We start from the raw sequence: 20576 nt of genomic DNA, 5'->3' as shown, positions 1-20576 counted from the left end.
TGTTTGATGGATGATTTGTGGTGTCCTTTCATCTGTGGTAATGCCTGTGGGAAGAATAGCCCATGGCTTTCAGTGTCATCTGAGGCAGTGTTGTTGCTGCACAGGCCAGGCAAGATCCCTCCTAGGAGTCAGTGGATCCTTTGGATCTCCTTCAGCAGGCGCTGCCTCTCTGTCTGAAGCATTTCGGACTCCTCTTAGCTCAGACTGCGTTATCCTCCAGAAATATTCCACCCTAGTTAGCTGAGCAGATGGTCAAGCTGAGACCAGTTTAGATTAGTGGGAGCGTTTTTTAAAGCAGCATCCTTGTGTTTTGTACACACTGCCCGAGTTTGCACAGAGATGATGACTGGGGTGTTTCAACAAGAAACCGGCTCTATTTCTGTGCATAGGTAGCTATGGTGATATCCTGATAAATTTGGAATCCATTCTGAAACCCCTAGGAGGGAGAAGGAGTTTCAAAGGGAGAAGTATTTGCAAATATTTGGGTGATGTATAGATCTGAAACTCGTCTGCGAAACGTGTGAAGGCATTATTTGTGTTAAAGCCATAATGCAGTGTTTATCTTTATCGGGCTCAATGCACTTCTGGTTTAATGGCAGCGAATTTGGTAAGAATGACTTGATACAAATGAATCCATTTAAATATCAAACTTCCTGTGTATTCTGTGTAATTAGAGAAGAGAGAGTTTGGAGAACACTGTTTTGAATATCTTTGATGCAGTAATTGGAGTTTATTCATTTCACATGACTATCATTGAGACAGACAGACACAATCCTGTCGTTGGGTTTTTGTGGGTGTGATTCCCATGTATGGACATTCTCCTTAATCAGTGAAAGGCGTTCCTGAAACACAGACTTGAGAGTTGTGCCTTGGATCTCAACAAGGCAAGGAGAGAAGGAAGACGTGTTCCTTTGAAGGATGAGTCTGTCGATCCACTTGTTGGGACGTTCTGAGCCCTCTCCTGTGGCTCAGTGTGACAGAAAGGGTGTTTGAAGCAGCTCTGAGGTCTGGGTGGGGATTGTTGGCAGTGAATTTAAGCCAGTTAGCAGGAACATTGTGTCTGCAGCCCTTCACTGCTGCTCTGCAAGCCACACAGAGTGATGGGCCCTCTGGGGTGGGACACTTGCTGTGGGATTGTCTCACCTGCAACCCAGACGTGTCCTGGAACCAGCAGCACCTGTGCCTTGTTCCCTTTGGAGGCAGAGAGCAGGCTCCAGGTGGGAAAATCCCCCCTGGCTGACGCGGGGAGAGGGGCAAACACTTCCCTAGGGAGGTGCTGCGCTCCTCGCTTGGCTGGGCATGCAGGGGGAGTGACTGGACAAGATGAAGCACTGTAGATACAAAGATGAGAAGCAACAATTAGGGATCTCCACGGACCCAAGAAGTGTTGCAGACCAGAGCTTTGGCTACCACAGGTGGTGCAAAACCATTGCAACAGAGCCTTAGAGAGCAGTTCCTGCCCTGATTTGGTCTCCTGTGCTGGGCGGCACTGCAGAGGTTGGTTGGATCACTCCAGTCATCACTTGGGGGGAAGTGGTCTGGTTTTGAGAGTCACTTAGGATTTATTTATGGTGCCCCTAAACCAGCAACTTAAAGGGTTAAGAGCTGGTATTTTGATATCTGGGTCAAATACATGACATACCCATGCTGGCCATACGTGCATGTGCATACATTTGTGTTGATAGACAGTCTGTGGTAAGGCATTCTTGCAGATAAGATGCTTTTCTATTTGAAGAAAATCTGTGGGAGTTCTGCCTCTGACAGAGTTCCAATGTAAAGTCCTATTTTAGCAAGGTTCTTCACTTAATTTAATCTCAAACTCGAGCGTTTCCTGGAAAACTCTTTGCATATGTAGCTATCTAATTATGCTTCTTTCCCCCCTGCATTCCCTCTCCTGGGATACGTAAAGAGCCAGAAAAATATAAATGCAGTTTGGAGTGTTTGGAAATCTGGTTCTGAAGAGAAGGAAACTGAGATGAAAGGCTGTAGCCATTTCTGTTTCCAGTCTCTCCTGAAGTTATCAGGACATAACTATAGCCTTTGGGGATTATGACTGTAGAGTCCAGGGGAATTTCGAAGCACCCTTATAGCTATGAATGTAAGTTAGAAATCAACAGCAAAATGTATTATTAGTATTAGTTTTCAGGAAAGAAAAACTTTCAAGAGCTGGTGATTCTATTAAAGGATGTTAGGGCATTTGCAGAGCACACCCTAATTGGGATTTTGGGGTTCAGAGCTGCACTTTAATACACCAACCACAGTGGAAAGCAGCCCTCACAGAGGTTGGCAGCAGTGTGGCTGAGTTGCCTCTTTAAATTTACATTATTCTTATGATTTCCAGCAAAATCTTAACAGGAGAAAGTTTTGGAAGTCTGATTGAAATCCGTTTTTATCCTTCTGTCCACAGAATCTTGGTTTCTAACAAAATATCATTACCCTGTATTTGTTCATGAAAATTGCAGAAATGCCTTAAGCTTTTTTTATTATTATTATTTTATTTAAAGTTTCTGGCCTTTTTTTTTTATATATTTTCTGGTTTTGTTTCAGGCTGATTTAAGGTGTGGTTTTCTATGATAATTTTCTCAAGACAACAGAACCAAATAGAGAAGGTTTTTTTACCAAATGAGCAGACAGCCCTCTTGACCAGCTCTGGCCTTAATTTAACATGACTAAACTTGATTTTTCGTAGATTCTAAAGAACTTTGGCTGCCAATGCCATCCTCGTGAGCAGGCAAATACGGAGGAGGTGACAAGTTCCATCTTCCTCTGGGAATGTCAATGCTTGAGGCACTGAAGTGTCCCATCCCAAACACTGGTTTTCCTGACCTGGTTCCAGGGTCAGTCCTTGAGCTGAAGCTGCTTCTGGACTTCAGTGGAGGAGAGAAAAAACAAGCTGCCCCTCAGGCCTTTTGACTGAATGAGTCAAAAAGATGTTCCTTTGTCAGAAAGCATCAAAATGTTTCGATGTTTTCTGACATCAGTTAATGTCAGAATTTATTACCCTACAAAGTGAACTCTTGAGTTATGTGGGTATGGCCAATATCCTGCTCTTTATTGGGCATCCCACGGGCACGTTCCTGAACCTGACAGAACCTCAGCAGCCCAGGTGTTCCAGAAGTTACTGTCATCAATAGTAAATAGGCATAATTCTTCTGAATATCTGCTAAATTTGGTCTTGCTGCTTGGTTAGTTGTTTTTTTTTTTTTTTTTTTTTTATTTTTCCATGTGCTTTCCTATCATCTCCACAGGGAAACTCGCTGACATTTTAAAAGGCCTTTGATTCATAGAGCTTTGATAGTCTTCAAGATGTTGATAAAGGATATTTTGCTCATCTCCTTAGGAGTGTCTGCAGCTAATTGTGGTAATAAGGGAGCAGAGCTGTTCATGTGGAGAGGTTAACAGTGTGCTTTGGTACCCTGAGTTTGAGAACTTCACATCTAAGGACTAAATAATACGACCTGGATCATCAGCTAAGGGATGAGTTGTTCTTGGCAAGTGCATCTGTCACCCTAGAAGGGCAAATACACCCATGGCAGGGGTCAAAAAGGCTGTGGATCACGTTGGTATCGAAATTATTCTCTTTCACTGAACTTGAAAATAAAAAATTTAAAAAATATATATCTATAAAATATCTACTTTAAGCCTGTGGAGCACACAGCAGGTTGCACTGAGAGAGCCCAGGACACACGGTGTGTGCCCTCTGTCAGCAGGTGCTGGATGAGGACAGGAGAAAGCAGTGCTGGAAAGGACCCTCCGCTTCAAACTTTGTCAGACAACTCTTGAACAGACCAGAGGAGTTCAGCATTTGAGTCATTCAAACCCAGCAGCCCAAAGGGGATGGGCTGTCTTAATTTCTTGCCTTTAAAACCTGGAGAAAGCGCCTTTGATTTGGAAAACCGAATTCATAGTCGCGCTTGCTTGATTTGCCACTTACTCTGCACTTGTGAAAACCTTCCCGAGCCAGTCCCAGATAACTCCCCTTTTGATGAATTTGCTTTGAAAAAGCATCCCGTTTCAAATATGTTTCTTTTCTTTCACTCTGGTGCGTGGCTAATGCCTCTCTCCCTCAGTCTGACTGGAGGCTGATTCATCACTGACACATCCTGTGGTCGACTGTAAACACGAAAGGAGAAGGTTATCAGCTCTCCTCCTTTGTTGGTGTGATTGCCGTCCATCATCGGCAGGGAAACTGTGAGCCAGAGGTTCAGCCAGGGAGAGGAGGAGAGGAATGACAATTCCCTGGAAGAGAGTGAAGCCACATAGACAACCCTGCTCGCTTGGAGCTCACAGAGGACGGTGCCGTTCCCAGACAGGCCCTTGAGCGGACGCATTTATCTGTCTGATTCTGGGGAGAGTGAAGAGTAGATGAATTCTCATCTCCCACAGACATAAAACAAAGCTTTGGAACTTCCAGCCTGTAAATAAAAAAGGAAAGTAACCCGTCTAGTAATACACCAACTTGGCAACTTCAGGCCATTTCTGGTGCTCTTCTTCTACATCTGAATGAGACCCTTATTTTTTGTCTCCTCATCTCTGGAACACAACTACCGTTTTTATATCCCTCTCGTGTTTTTCTCTTCTGTGAAAGCCTGTGATTAACTTGTTTACCCATGAAACCGTCTTTGTCTTGGAGCACAATCATATTCCTTCCTCACAGAGCCCTGAAATGGGATGATTCTCTCTGTTTTCCTGCAACACTTGCCATCATACCCAGCATTTAAGAGACTCCCTCAGCGTTATAAAACAGCCTTGTGCTTTCTTTGCAGTTTCTGCCTCATCCTCCAAAATGCTTTCCTGACCCTGGTGAGGTATCTGGTGAACCTACCCTTAAACTCCACTGCCTACAGGCAGCTGTGACACCAGTCAGGAGATGGCCTTTAGGCTGAGCTCTGGTTGATACAGAATTTCCTCTGAGATCCATGAAAAAAATAACACTTTTTATCATCTTGGTGCCCTCTTTCATTAAATTTAATTTGTGTCAGTTGGTGGAAATTTAGATGCTTATTCAGAAAGTTATGAAATATTAAGAAGTACCATGAACACTAAACATGCAGCCAGTGGGGGGAAAAGATTCATGGTAGAGCAAAACTTAAACTGCAGGATATTTTTGTGTCACTTTTGAAATAATCTGAGCCCTACACAGAGTCTCTTCCCGTGGGGGTTCTGTTTGCTGGCCATTTGTCAGTATTTGCACCAGACTGAAAAATCTTGCCTTTTAGGAAACCTGAGCTTTCAGATTGCGCTGCGTCTTTTCAAAGGATTGAATGCAGCCACAGAGGGCATCTTTTCATCTCTCTTTACCTTTATAAACTTCATCACGAGGCCAAGGAGCAAGTAGTTTTCTCAGCTTGAGAAACACCGAGTGCATTTCTTGGTAAAAGTGCAACCTGATAGAAACGGAACCGAGTTGAGTCACAAAGTAACCTGAAATTTTTACTCAAACCCTCGTGTTGTTGTGAGGTTCAGCCTGTTAACAGGTGATAAAAGTCTTTGAATTTATCTTCCCTTCACAGAAATGTTGTGCAGTCATTTCTGTATCAAGCACTGGAACAGGGTGCCCGGGGAAGGGGTTGAGTCACCGTCCTCGGAGGGATTTAATAGACCATGTGGGGCTTGGGGACGTGGTTTAGTGATGGGGGGACAGGTGGGCTCAATGACCTTAAAGGTCTTTCCCAACCTGAATGATTCTACATTGGGTATAAAATGAGAAAGAAAGGACTAAAACCTAAATCTGAATGGAATATATCTAATAATTTAAATAGTACATGCTGTTTTGAACATGGAAAAGAAGCAGGTACCATCATGCGAAAAACGTTCAAAACAACGCAAATTTTCGAAATCTAAGAGATTGCCAAAATAACCACCTCCTTTGGTGTAAGTATTTGCAAAAGGTTTGTAATTATTTCCTCATGTGTTCCTCTGCAGGATCCCAAGCTGCGCGAACTGTTGGATGCTGGGAATGCGGGAGGCCGGCTGGAAAATCGGATGATCACCGTTGTCTACGGGCCAGACCTGGTCAACATATCCTACTTGAACCTGGTGGCGTTCCAGGAGGATATAGCAAAGGTAATACACGCTCTGCAATCTCTCTCTTTTTTTTTTTTTTCTCCATGAGTTCATTCAGCAAGGTTCAGTCCCCAGAATGTGTGCTCACCTTCAGAATGTGTTCCGCAGAACCCAAATAATCCTTCTGAAAATAATGGTACACAGATTTTTACTCCAAGCACCCATCAATCCATTTCAGTAATCATCACCCTTTTATGCCTGTTCCAAGTGTGTGCAGATCATCTGCAAGAACCCAGTAGGTAAATGGTCCGACTTTCTGAGGCTGGCCTGTGTCAGAGTGGTGGGAATCTGCAGCTCTCCCTTTGTGCACTGGGGAGCGTCAGCAATCAGGCACCTCCTTCACCTCTGAGCACAAACAGAAACGTTCACGTGTGGAGGGTCAGTTTTAAGCGTCACATTCTGCCTTACTGATGGCCCCTGGTAAGGATTGTACAGTCAACAGCACTACCTCAGCAAAGCATCTTTTCCATGCAGGCATCCAGTTCCTTCGCTTCTGTCCAGCACACAACATAAAACACAGCTGTGTGTGCCAAGCAGGTTACAATTCATAGTAGTACATGGTTTGTGATTGGGTTTTTTTCTCCTTCTTCCACTTTCTGTACATTTCTATGCAATTTACTGAAGTGGGAGCTCTTTGCTTTATCTATTTCGAACTGACGTTCCAAATCTGCTCCTATTTCCACTTCCATCCCCGTGGGTGCACTCTGATCCCAGCCCCCAGATAGCCATGCACACAACACACTTGGCTATGTGCATTTTTGCACCCTTGAGTTCACCAGATTGTGCTAAGAAGAAAGATTCTCTGTAGCCTGCTGTGATTTAACAACAGCGGGGAGTTATTTTATCACCTCACAGGCAACAAGGACTGTGAGACCAAGGTACCAAAAGGTCATGGTGTGAAAGCCTTCAACTGGGGGAGGATATTTTTGCTTGCCAAGTTTCTGTCTCTGCCAAACTTCTTTAGCCAGTTGGTCAGCTTGGTAAAAAAAAAGATTTTCAGTATTGTTGTGATATGAAAGAATAGAAACCAAATGAGTTGGTGGTGGTGGCCCATGGGCAGCTGAGAGGGGGGTGCTGTCCTCGGGCTTGGAACTTGCAGGGGTGGGGGAGGAATCCTAACACTGAAAACGATGGAAACAAACTCTTCAGGCAAAGAAAAAGGTATGCTGAAGCTTCTCCATCAGGAACTGTTAGACCTTCTCAGGGAGCAGGGAAAATAACCCAAATCAGGCGTTGTATGTCTTCCTCCTGCACCTTCCTGGCCAGGCAGCCGCCAGTGAGCCATGATCCATTTGCTAAAACAGCACAGAAATTGGTATTTTACGACTATTTTCTGTTTGAGAATGGAACCTTAAAACACAGTAGATAAAATCGTGTTTAGTAAAAGCTTGGCTGCTCTAAATCTTGAGTAACTCCTAAGAGTCTCAAGTCTTGCTTTTCATTTCTAGAGGCAGGAGAGCAAATAAGTGAATATTTGATCAGTTGGGCGCTGTGGCCTGGGGGTGCAGTTTTCAAAGCATTGCAGATTAGCTGTGCTTGCTTTGAGGTCATGTTCAATATCCTGATTGTCTGAATGAAAACGGTTTTGATCACTGTTGAATGCAGCTAAAAATTCCTCTTTTTTTTTTAAACCTGTCTTCCATCTTCAAATGAGCCAGGCCACAGACTCTGGTCCTTATTGTCTCCCAGACCCATGCAGTGACTCAGAGAAGCTGCAATAAATAAGCACATAAGGCACAAATCATCCCTTCAGGGAGCTCTGGGAAGGAATGTCAGTACAAGATGTTTTTGATGCCACACGTCCAATTTTGACCCTTCCTCCTTCTGATGTTCCAGGGAAAGCAAGTGCCAGTGGAAATCTCCCCCACCTTTCCTTTTCAGTGCATGAATGTTTGGTTTTCTTAACCCTGCATTTTGTGATACCTTATTTTTCAGGCTGTGTGGCTGGAGTTGACGAGGCAAAGTAAACTGTAGTGCTGTTAATGAGGCAGTTTAAATTATTCAGTTAGGGTTTTTTTTTCCCTTTACAGAAGACTTCCTTCTCTGCTACGAACTCTGTTTGCCACTTCCACTGGCCAAATTATGGGAAAATTAGGAAAATACGAGTCCTGGGTTATTCAGCTTCCCTCAGGTGTACCAGATAGGTAGAAATGAGACTGTGCTGGGCTAGGGTTTATTTGTGAGCATCCACAGAGTGCTGCAGAAGCCACGATAAAGACAGAGGTTTATTCTCTAACCCTGTTCTGAGCAGGTGCTCTTTTTCTCTGTCCCCATTCCCAACCTATCAACCTCTGTCTGCTCTGCAGTATTCCATTCTCTTCCCAAATCCAGTGGCTTTTTTCCCCCATCCCTTTCCTCTCCCTTTCTTTTGTGCCTCTCGTGTCAGCCCTGTTCTTGCTGCATGGCCAGTCCTGGCCGTACAGGCCCCTCTCCAGAGCCCAGGGAAATCTGGTTCTCCTCGGTTTGATAAGCTTTGGATGAAATCCATCCCCAGGAGCTGATGAATTCCTCCATGAGGAAAATGGTGTCATCAAAGATGATTCACCAGTCACACTATACCGTGCTTTCCAGCATACATCTTTATTTTTCTAGCTTCCCCAGATCAGTGGAATAAAATGCTGAAGCAAACCATATAAATTCACATCCATTTGATGTGCTTTTTTTTTTTTTAAATAAAATTCATAGGGAAATGAGAGTGTAGAATTTCAGCAGCTTGCTTTGTTAACCTCCCACCGAAAAGAACTGTGAGAGGATCATTGCCTTCACACATAGTCAGTTCTGATTTGAAGGAAGTGTTCTCAAGTCTCTGTGCTGTCTTGTCCTATGAAAAAGGTCTCTTTTCTTGTGCTGTGCTCCATGTCTTGGTTGGTATCCTGATGGATGCAATGGAAGAGAGGAATCACTTCCCTCAGCAACACACCTACGACTAACTGCTGCTTGTATTCCACCTGCCAGAGCCCAGAGCAGCAGAGGAACTCCTCAGTAAAGCTCTCAGGGGTGATGTAAAATGAATGAACAGGATGCAGCCAAGAGGGGATCGAGGTCAGGGAGCTCTTAATATGTTGGATGGGACTTGCCTGGAGTTGGGTATCAGAAGGCTGGGTCCCTCCACTGCCACACGGGATCAGAAGCTGCGTTTGTTGGCACTGGTGCATTCCTATTACAAAACCCCCTAGATTTGTATTTTCCTTTTGTGTTGAGTCTGTCCAGGAGCTTCCCACAGTGATCCAGGGGCTGTTTTAACCTCTCTGCTTTGGGCTGTCTTCTTCCCCCCCACACCAGTCCCTACCCCTGGAGTGCTCTCGTGGAGTGGCTGCTGCAGAGAGCCTCGTTCCTGCAGTCAGAGAGTGGGCTTTGCTCTCTTACCCTGCAGCAACCCCAAGGAAACGGGGCCATTTGGTGGCTAAAGCAGCCAGGCACATCTTGACTCACAGCTTGATCCAGGCCCATCAAAGGCAGGCCCAAGCACCTCCTTCATCTCCTCGGCTCTGTGCTCGGAGCTCTTGTTTCCTCTCCTGCTGAGGGTTTGCTGGAAAGATGATGTGACCCTGGGCAGGTTGGTCTGCTCCTGGCTTTTTTGGCTGTGGCTCTGCGGTGGCTGGAATGACGACCCTGAAGCGGGAGAGACAATGAGCAAGTGGTGCTTGTGACTCGTTGCAGGTAGCCCTTAGAATGTCTGGGGAGAGCCAGAGCTAGGAAAGGGACGTGTTGATACAAATAATGCGTGTGACAGGCACATAATGAATGAGTTCCTTTTACATTCCTGTCAACAAGCACTCAGACAATGAGGAGGAAGAGCTGGGGGGTGGGATACTCCTGAAGTGCCCTGCTCCTGTTTTCTACCCGGTGTTCTGGTTTCCAGCGAGATCACGACCAGCGAGATCAAAACAAAAGTCTATCAGGATCTGTTGAAAGCCAACATATTTTCAATTTCCAAATAGTATTTTGTGTTGCCATTAATCTCTGCAGCCCTTAGTGTCAGAGGGAGATGTTTGAGCTGCTATTATTAGTGCCTAAACAAAGCAGTGTTTACAAGATGAGCCTATTTTGAGCCTGGAAAAATGAGTTGCCAAGAAGAAAAACAGATGCTGCACTTAATATGCTTTCTGTTCCAAGAGTCACAGCGAAGCAGTTGTGTTGCTCAGGGACCAGACTCCTCCTCCTCCTCTGCTTCCTCACACCCCTGATTTCTTCAAATTGGACCTAAGAAGGAAAAAAACAATTAAAGAAGGAAAATGGAAATGGTCACGAGAAGGTGGAGGGGAGAGTTATCTCAGCAACGCTGGTTTGCCTCCAGAACAATTCTACTTGATGTAGGGATACTGCTTTGACTGGAAGTCAGTGATACTTTGCATTGTCCTTTTTTGTCAGAATGAAATCCACCCCCCTTTGGTTTTGGGTTTTGGTTTTTTTTTTTTAATTTTTCCTCAAGAAAAAGAAAACCCAAGGAGAAGGGAATATCTCCCAGAGTGTGAGAGGCTGTGTGGGCAATGGGAATTTTGGATTTGGGCTTTCATGAAAGGAAATGTGTTTTTAGTTTCAAAGCAAACTCGGAAAACTTCATTAAGTAAGGCAGTGTTTGCAAAGGCATTGCTTGTTCTCATCCCTTGGTTTTAAAAGGTGAAATGAAGCCAATCCCAAACCACAGCTGTGATTAAAGAGGTTTGCAGTGAGAGGCTGTAAATAAGCACGGAGTTAGCAAGGAAAAATGGGCTGAAGTTGTCAATGAAAAGCTTCAGGAGAGACCTGCAAGGGAGGACAAGCAGTGAGAGCTTAAACTCCACAAAATAGCCCTGGATCAGCCATGCTGGGAACGCGGGAAAGGTCAGGGACCTGAGGGAAGCTCTTCAGCAATGTGCACAGAAATGAGCAAATAAGTCAGGAGAATAAAGGGAGGAAAAGTGAGGGAGAGCCATGGGAAGAGCAGAGCCTGCAGGCAGAGATGGGATGTTTCTCATGAGCAGCTGGAGGACAGATGATCAAAGGGCTGGAACACCTTCCCTATGGAGACAGGCTGAGAGAGCTGGGGCTGTTCAGCCTGGAGGAGAGAAGGCTCCGGGTGAGACCTTCTGGCACCTTCCAGTACCTTCCAGGGGCTCCAGGAGAGCTGGAGAGGGGCTTTAGACAAGGGTGTGTGGGGATAGGACAAGGGGGAATGGCTTTAAACTGCCAGAGGGCAGGGTTAGATCAGCTGTTGGGAAGAAATCCTTCTCTGTGAGGGTGTCAGGCCCTGGCACAGCTTGCCCAGAGAAGCTGTGGCTGCTCCATCCCTGGAAGTGTCCATGGCCAGGCTGGATGGGGCCCTGAGTAACCTGGTCTGGTGGAAGGTTCTGGTGGTGGAACCAGATGCTCTTGATGGTCCTTTCCAACCCAAACCACTGTGTGGTCCTGTGACATTTGTTCCCTACATCAGGGTAAAAATAGGGAAAAATAACCTAGTGAGGGATAGGATCACTGTAAGGATGTACAGTAAGGGGAAAGAGCAGCTCTGTTTGGAGTTGCATCTTCCTTGCACATCAGAGTAATTCCAAAGTATTCCTGTACATTTCTGCTGTTGGGGTTTTCTCAAGCCTGTTTTCTCGTGTTGGCTGGTAAGATCCTGGATCAAGTGAGTCCATTAATTTGTAACAATCTTCATTTTCTTGCAGCAAGAGCAAATCAGGTCTCTCCGATGAGGAGGGGAAGCCGTAATTGGAAAAATCCAGTTCAGGCTTTTAATGAGGCTCTTTTCACCGACAGGACGGTTTCCGAAAATACATTGCATTGTGCAAGTAAACATCCCAACTAAGCCTCACTTAACCGTGTTTTCCCTCTGTAGGAATGGTCAGATGAAGTGTTCAGTTTGGCAACAAATCTGCTGGCACAGAACATGTCGAGGGACGCGTTTCTGGAAAAAGCGTAAGTGGCCGTGGAGTCTGAAGTTGTGGGTGTTGCTCTTTTCCCTGCGTCATTTTCCTCCTCCTTTGTTAGTCACATTGTCAGCTATTGTTTCTGCTTTGATGGCTCGACACTTCTGTAAACACAGCCGTTCTTTCTTGTGGCTTTAGAAAGCCTATCTAGGGGTTGTTTAAACAGAAATCTCTCGCTAGGGTTCTTCTTGCAAGCTACTAAATCCTTGCAGGAAAAACAGAATTAAATGCTGTCCTCCCCCTGTATAGCTGAGTTGTTGCTTCAGCTGTAGCATGAAGCTCTCTATTCAAAATGAAAGAATATTCTGGACTCACTAGTTTCTGGTTTATTTTCCTTTTTTTCTGCCACTGATTAAAGAAGTGAGAAATGCCAGAAGTCCATTTTCCTCCGTCTGATCTCTCTGGGTTTCATGGGATTCAGAGGGAAGCTGGGAGGGACTCCATTCATCTGGGTGGCTTGGCAGAGAGAGCAGATTAGGAGCTGCTTTCAGCAAAGCAGAAAAGCTGTTCATGAGGATGTTTGGGGTGGAACACAGGCCTGAAAGGGGAGAGAGCTAAATCTGAGATGAGTTCTTCTCAGCTGATGATCAGTGCACGGCCGGCCGACGGAGTTTTGTGGAAGTGATGGCTTTGAGAACAGCTCGGCAGAGCCTGCCAGAAAGTGCTGGTGCTGAGCTGGGGTACTTGCTGGCCCTTTGGGGTTCTAAAAGAAGAGGTGAACCCTCCCCTATGAGTTGGCTGATTAAAGTCAGCTTAGGGTCTCCCCCAAACACCTTTTAATTCCTGCCTGCAGGCAGAGGCTCAGTCCAGCTATATAGTAAGCTGGGCCTTAGGTTCCTAAAACAGCCTCCATCCAGAAAAGAAGTTAACCCACCCTTTTCCCAACCTTTCTGAGGCTGTGCGTGCTCACTTTCCTTAGGTGCATCCATACTTAATCAAAAAGTTCCCAAGTGCTTAACTTTAATCCCATATATTCATTCATAGGTCCGTTTTCTGGGAAGGAGGGGATGTGTGTGTGTGTTTTCCTCTCATAAGATTTGCTGTGGTGCAGCTGAAGTCAGCAGAAATTCCTGAGGAAGCTTTGAAGGCTGGATGTTGCTGGAGCCACAGCTTTGTGTCTCCTGACACCGTGTCAGCCAGTGGCACGTTAGGGAAACCAAAAAGAAATGGAAGATGGAAAAAAAGATGGAAACACTTCCGGGGTGGGAAGTGGCTGTGCCTAACGGGCCTTTTCCTGTCCAATCCCGAGGAGGAACGTGTTGTCCCACAGTGCAGTAGGGCCAGCCTGACTTGGAGCTGTTCTTTGGCACTTGTTCAGGCAATATTAATTAAAGATGAAGTCACTGGACACATTGCATAGATTCAGTAGCAGGCAAGCGTGGCATTCCTGTGTCTTTTCCCACTAATTAATTAATCACTTGGAAACCGTAAGGTTTCCCAGGTCCTCTGCGCAGATGCCAAATCAGTCACTTAAGAAATCTCTGACTTTGAGGATTAAATTATTTTCCCATTATAATTATTGTACAAAGCAAAGGGTTGGTTGCAATCCTATCAGAACCCTTTGGTTGAAATAGAAAACCACATTGCATTAGAGCAGAATTCAGGGGCGTTTTCTTTATGGCATTCAGCACCTTGGAGGTGCAATTATAAACAGCTTTCCTGAGGTTGGGTCAGCTGGGAAAAAATAGGGTTGATTTGGGAGGAAAGAAGGTGTTTTTTTTTTAAGTTTTCTCCCATTTTCTGTTCTTTCTGGCTTCCTTGGCTGCAGAGGAAGGCACTGAATGGGACCGGAGTGTAGTCAAATTTTTCAAAAAATAGAAGACAAAATGGAAGAAACCTTTTTGGGTTATTTTATTTTATTTTTGGGCTAACTGCTGTGACTCCTTTGTTTTTAATCCAACCCAGTACTGGGAAATGGGGCAGAGGGGATAATATTTTTGTTTGGTGATACAGTAGCACAAAACACTTCAGTTTCCAAAAGATGCCCATGGGGAGTCAAGGATTTGTGAAAATGCTCCTATGGGGTATTAGCATGCACTTTGTTTTTGAAGTGGTTGCTAATAGCATTTTCTGCTGTGAAGAAAAGGAAAGTTTATTAGAGCCATGCAGTTTCTTCTTCTTTTGGTAGACCAGTGGGCAAAGTGAAAAAGTGGGGTGTTTTAACCAAAAAAAAAAAAAGAAAAAATCCTTTTAACTGTTTTAAGTGTTGCCACATTTTTCACCAGATCACGTTACTGCAAAAAAATCATTTATGGTTTTAATCCTGCTCAAGTGGGAGAGGTGAAGCCCTCGAAGTTGTGCTCCTCACAGGCTGCTGTAGGCACTGAACTGGTAACCAGTAGTCCTTGCATCACACAGTGGTTGCTTCTCCTGGAAGCAACTGGGTGACTCCTGATTGAACTGATTGAAAGCCTGCTGAAAAATCTGGGCAAAGATAGACCTGTCCTCATCCTGCCCCCTCAGTGAGACGGGAGAGAAGGAAAAGAGTTTTGCTCATTGATGGTGTCCTAGAAGGTTCATTTGGGGAAAAAGAGCCGAGTGGCACTTGCCATATGAGCAGAGCACTGGCCCTGAGCTGGAAAGCTGGTGGAGAGATCCTTGGAAACGGTGTCAAACTGACCTGGGATGCTTTTGTCTCCACAGTTACACAAAACTGAAGCTGCAGGTGACTCCAGAGGGGCGCATTCCTCTGAAGAAGTAAGTGCTGTTCCCCTGCCTTACCATGTGCAGTCTCTGCTGGCTTTTGAGCGTGAATATATGTTTGGGATGAGCATGTGGCCCCTATGTGTAGAACAATGACTCTTCCAGCTGTTTAGGATGCATCACAGGGAGTGTGTGGTATCGCAGTGATACTCAGGATGTCTCTGTTCGAATGCCCTTCGGGCGTAGATTGGGATCTCGAGCGAGACATTCCACTTCTCTGCCCTCGCTCATTCCACTTGTGAAATAAAAAAAAAAAAACACACCATAATTTCTTTCCCTCAGAGACATGTCATGAGGGTGAATAGATTCCAGTTGCATGTCACTGTCGTGATGGGAAGAGAGCAGGGGTGGCTTTCTGGGATCACTGTCTGCTGTGAGAGGGGCTGGTGGGGGCACAGTTAAACTCGCTGTGAGCACCATTAAACTCACCTCTGTTACTGAGCAGCCTGAGCTAAAGATGTGATAGACTGGTAAGAGATATTCAGTGTTTAAGCCACATGGACCTATCTTTAACCAGTTCTCTCCATTTTGTCTCCATTTTGCAGCATTTACCGCTTGTTCTCCTCTGACAGAAAGCGGGTGGAGACGGCGCTGGAAGCCTGTAATCTTCCATCTTCCAGGGTGAGCATCTGCATTTATTCACACGAGCATTGCTTGCATTTGGAGGTGTTTGCTCTCCACTGACATTTTGCTCAAGGCTGATCGTGCTGTGCTGGCTTTGCTGCTGGAAAGTTCCTCAGCGGCGGGTCTGTCTTCCCCACACGGAAGTTCCTGATACCCATCTGCACACCTGAGTACCTTTGACTTGAAGTTGTGCAGGGACCAGGAGCTCCTGGAAGAGGTATGAATGGAGTAAAAGCAAGGGCAGAGGTCGTGTGGCCTGTCCTGGAGAAATCCTGTGAGGGTATTTTAAGAATCAGTGGCTGTTGCCCAATTTTCACGGCACGATTTCAGAGCAGTGTTAGCTGGAGGTGCAGCTAATGGTGTTATCTCACATGAGTGACTGGCCACACTCACTGTAGCTTATCTGAAAGGAGCATGAAGTAAGTGCTGAAATGCTGTTAATGCAGTGGGGATGCAGCCCTTGTATCCTGCTAACCCAGGAGCTCTCCTCAGCCCAGAGCGCTTGCAGGATGGTGCCTCACCCCAAAAGGAATGAGCTGGAGCAGGTGATTCCAGTTAATGCTGGAGTGCAGATGTCTTTAGTCACAGAATCACAGAATGGGTAAGGTTGGAAGGGACCACAGAGGGTCACCTAGACCTGCCCCCCGTTCAAGCAGGGTTTTCCTCACAGCTGGAGATTCTCCCCCAAGCAGCTTCCTGCAGGATAATTCCTACGTTCAGGGCTCCAGGAGCTGGGGCAGAACTGGTCTGTCAGGAGAACCTGCATCTCCTGATCCCTTGATTTGTAGAAAACTACATGCTGTGAGGTTTCCTGGATGTTTGCTTCCCCAGCTGTTAAATAAAACCAATTCCTGCAGCTCCAGAAGAACAGTGGAGCAAAATCTTCACAAGCCAGTGAGGCCTTCCTTCATACATTTGGGAGCTTAATTCCATACAGTTCCAAGGAATGTTTGCAAAGTATGTATAAAAGATTAAAATCGTCTTACCTAGAGTTAGGTTGTGAGGTTTAGAAACGTGGAAAGAATAATTTTAAAGGTGGGTTTTCATTTAATTGTTAGTAAAAGGGATACGAAATACGCAAAGAAACCTCTGAGGCACTGCTTTTTAAATCAGTTGATTTATTACTTCTGTTTATTGCATCTCTCTGAAAAGAAAATCTAAATATCACTGGAGGCCTTGAAAGAAACTGCAGCCTTTCTGTGCTGTTTATTTAAGTAGGGCCAATTTCACAAACACATTGCTGGCTACTTGTTGCTGGGATACCATCTCGGAAATTATTCACAGTGTAAAGTAGATCTTTTCTTTGGTCGGGACAAAAGAGAAATGCTCTGCATGCACCAAAGAAAGCTGTGTTGGTCATCTTTGAAAAATATTGTAGAAGTGTGAAACTGCATCTCATGGAGGTGATGGAATAGAAGAAAATCAGAACTTCAGCTGCAGCTCTTGACTTGCTCAAATAAACAGGAACCCAAAGGAAAAGTTCTTAATTTCGACTTCCAGCTTTTCTGCCCTGTTGTACTGCAGGACAACAAAGCCTTGGAAGAGCAGATGTGGATATCAGGGGGGTTTGCTTTTTGTTATTGTTGGTTATTTTTGTTCATTTTGGTTAAAAGTGCCTTCGGCAGAATTCGAAGAGCTTTGTTTCAGCTGCCTTTTTGTCTGTGAGGACTGGTCTCTGCCTTGCAGTTAATGTAGAGGTTCACAGTGAGGCACCAGTGAGCTTGACCATTAAAATGAAATATCCAACTGCTGAGTCCCGTCTGTGCAAATAATTGGAATTAGCTCTCAGACGTGTAAGAGACTGGATACAGATGTTGTTGCACAAGCAGGCAGGTTATCAGACAAATCCTAAATCAGCAGTGCTTGAAATGAGTGGGGAGTCTTAATCAGAGAATAACCCTGAATGCCAGTGTTAAGCAAAGCTGGAAACGAGGGGTGCTCCCATGTGGTGCTGTGAGTTCGTGCTTTGTTCATTGGTCTCAAAAAGGAGAGGAGCCCATAAGGCGTGTGGGTGGTTCCTCTGAAACGTGGATGGCTCAGACCAGGCTGAGGAAGGGGGCAGTGTATTTTAATCCCTCTCAGCAGACGGGCTTGGGGAATCCAAATATAGTTGCCTGAGGTTGTGCCTGGGGTGGCAAAAGCTTTCATCTCCCGTCTCGATAACTGTGGTTTGTAGCCCACAGATGATGGTGCTGGTAGGAAGTAGTTTTAAAAACTATCTGCACTTATGCCTGAAGGCTCGTGCTGGTTTTCCTCCTCGTAGGAGGCCTTTGGAGATACAGGGAGGGAAACTGAGGGGTATTTTCTTAATTGGAACCTGGTGGCAAATCAAAGCCTGGATCTCAGGTTATGGGAGGAGACCCACATTTGCTCAGCTGAGCACCTTCAAATCTCCTGCAAAGGAAAAACATGTAGTAGGTTGATGGGAGACTGTAGTTCTGTGGTGATCAGAGAATCAGTGTTTAAAAAAGCCCTGGCTGAGGGATTATGGGCACAAAGAACAGCAGAGAGTGGAGTGCCAACTTTAACAAGAAAATTCCCAATCTGTGAGAATCCTGGCCTTCAGGAGAGCACAGGTCTCAGCAGTCCAGCCCTCAGCTGGACGCAGCACGGCTCAAATTCTTCAGAGTGCAGGTTCACCCGCAGTTCAGTGGCACTGAAAGGAGCTATTTCCATCCTCTAACCCATCCACCCCTGCACCACATTTAGCAGTGGTGCCATTGGTGTGAGCTGGCTCAGTGAGCTGATCCCACCGGAAAATGTACACGGTGTGTTTGGGCAGGTGGGGTTTGAACCAGTTCTCTGCAGCCAAGAAAAAAGGAGGGCACCAGGGTGTGATGGCTGGTGGGTGACCTTGGAGATGGGATGCCAGGCTGAGCCCAGCGTGAGCTGGGTCAGGTTCAACCTGCACTGGTGGCCAGAAGCAGAGGACAGAACCCCCTGGAGCCTCTGCGGGTTTCGCGGATGAAAGGAGACAAAGCGCCGCCTGTGCCGTTCGTTTATTTATTTTAACCTAAAGCAGGAAAAATCGAGACGAGTTTCCTTCCGTCCCGCAAAGGCTTGAACTGCTGCTTCCTGTTCCCTTGGCAACGGCGTCAAACAGGCAGAATAAATAAAAGCACTGATTTCCCCGTGAGCAGCTTTGCCTTTGACACAGCCAGGGGCCCGTGGGGTGGCAGGCAAGCAGCAGGCAAACAGCTTTTTGTCCAACTTACGGTTTCCCTTCCCCAGGCCGTCAGATTTGGGCAGGTTTGGGGGCTGAGAGGCATCACGTGTCGTAGCTCTGGATTAAGGATGTTCAGGCTTCATGCAAAAGACTTTTCAAGTCTCTCCAGTTAGGAACAGCAATTCAGCTTTTTTTTTTTTTTCACAGAAAAAATTTAATGAGGATGATGAAAGTGTCATCCAGAAGCAGGACTAAATTTAAGTTTTTCTAAACTATAGAAAATGTGAGACAAGAAAACCCCTGGTATGTCCTCTATAGGGGAACATTTTTATCAAAAGGAAATATTTTTTTAGACTAACGGTGTACGCAATGTGACTCTCAAATCCTGTTTCTACACACCTTTTCGACACACTCAGAACGGGAACTCGACACACTCGACAAACGGAGAGACTCCGCGAACCCGAGTCGTGGGGACGGGTCGGTGAGTGACAAGGAACCCTGGTCATGTAAATAGACACGACATCTATTCCCCAAAGATGGGGAGATGTCCCTCCCTCCTCCTTGGCAAGTGCTCAGAGACAGAGATAACTGTGCCTTGTGGAAGCTGATAGATGTGTTGGGGTGGGTTTTTTTAAAGATGTACCCTCTAAGCTGCTCTGCTGTTCAGCAGGATTTATTATTCTGCAGAATCTGGGCTCCTTTTCGTTTCTTTCCTGCAACCTGAGGAAGCCAAATAGTGAGTGATCTGTTTACAAAGAATGTGTAAAAGTGCTGTATCTCTCTTTCACTCTTCCCCTCCCCTATTTCACAGAATGACTCGATCCCTCAAGACGACTTCACGCCAGAAGTGTACAGAGTGTTCCTAAACAACCTCTGCCCTCGGCCTGAGATCGACCACATCTTCTCTGAGTTGTAAGAAAAGACATTCTTTTATTTATTTTTATTCACTTATTTTCCCCATTCACAGATTTTCTGGGCTGGGGGTGGTGATTGGGTTATTTAGACTATGGCAACACTCAGTGCTTGCTAGTAACAGATTGAACTGTCAAGGAAGTTATTTGATCTTGGGTTCCTTCTATCCCAAGCTTTTGCTCCGTTTCTAATGGCTGGAGTTTTAAAGGATTTGTTCCTAGAGGAGCAGAATTGCCAGGTCTTGGTTTTTTTCACATGGATCAGGGTAGTTAAGTCTTCCAAGAAAGTAAAAGGAAGAAGAGTAATAAGCAGTAACAGCACGCAATAGGCACGAGAATAGGTATAATCACCCCCAAAAGCTTAATTAAGAGTAGCAAAAAAAAAAAAAAAACAAAACAAAAAAACACAGTGTTTGTGGCAAGCTCGGGATGGAATTCCAAGTCGTTTTCTCTTTTACTGTTTTAAATAACTTAATTCCAGGAATTCAGAGGAATGAAAGGCTTTTAGCATTGCTCTGAGTCTTCCCATTGATGTCAGTAATGCTGAAGGTTTTTAAAGATCTTCCTGCTACAAGTTTGATGGAGAGTCCTTGTCGGTACCTGCTGGCAAAGTAAATTATCCCCGAGACACAGCAGGAGGATGTTTTTGTTGTTTGATACTTTGAATCTTGTTTCGGTTTCCCTGGGAAGTTTCAGAACGTTGAACAAGGTTTCAAGGAAATGTATTTTAATGCCTTTGCCGTCGCTTTAATTTTTCTGCAGCGGTGCCAAGAGCAAACCTTACCTTACTGTTGATCAGATGATGGACTTCATCAATTTGAAGCAGCGTGACCCACGGTTAAACGAGATCCTCTATCCACCCCTAAAACAAGAACAAGTTCAGGTGCTGATTGAGAAGTACGAACCCAACAGCAACCTAGCAAAGAAAGGTCAGTGCTTCTTATACTCTTGCTGTACTTGGATTCTGGTTTGAAACAGTAACCCAGTTATCCTACAGCACGTGCTGAAGGAAAATTGGGTTCCAAATCCAATTGCATTTCCAGCTGTCTGTGGGTTGGATCATGCAGGCCTGGGAGACATCCTGTGGTGTGTTTAGGTGTGCTTGGTTGGGTCAGTTTAGAAAGGATGGGGCTGGTTTCAGTATTTGCTTTTCAGTGTATGTCATTGATAGAACAGTTGCCCTGCTGTGTGAACTCC

At 45.3% G+C, this 20576-nt stretch overlaps 1 protein-coding gene across 2 annotated transcripts in view; it reads left to right on the top strand.

Moving 5' to 3' along the window:
* The window catches only part of PLCB1 (phospholipase C beta 1), a 320638-nt gene that overhangs the window by 187330 nt on the left and 112732 nt on the right, over window positions 1-20576 (top strand). For both annotated transcript variants that reach the window (XM_027898673.1, XM_027898674.1), the window contains exons 4-9: window positions 5926-6066; window positions 11885-11964; window positions 14619-14672; window positions 15224-15299; window positions 19280-19380; window positions 20142-20308. In XM_027898673.1, the coding sequence (XP_027754474.1) occupies window positions 5926-6066; window positions 11885-11964; window positions 14619-14672; window positions 15224-15299; window positions 19280-19380; window positions 20142-20308 (619 nt within the window). The remainder of the gene's footprint in view (window positions 1-5925; window positions 6067-11884; window positions 11965-14618; window positions 14673-15223; window positions 15300-19279; window positions 19381-20141; window positions 20309-20576) is intronic.

The sequence above is a fragment of the Empidonax traillii genome, unplaced genomic scaffold (assembly GCF_003031625.1).
Source record: "Empidonax traillii isolate 1590-97213 ecotype Southwest subspecies unplaced genomic scaffold, ASM303162v1 scaffold614:size843888, whole genome shotgun sequence".
In the NCBI taxonomy this organism is placed as follows: Eukaryota; Metazoa; Chordata; class Aves; order Passeriformes; family Tyrannidae; genus Empidonax; species Empidonax traillii.
This window is presented reverse-complemented; position numbering and strand designations above follow the sequence as displayed.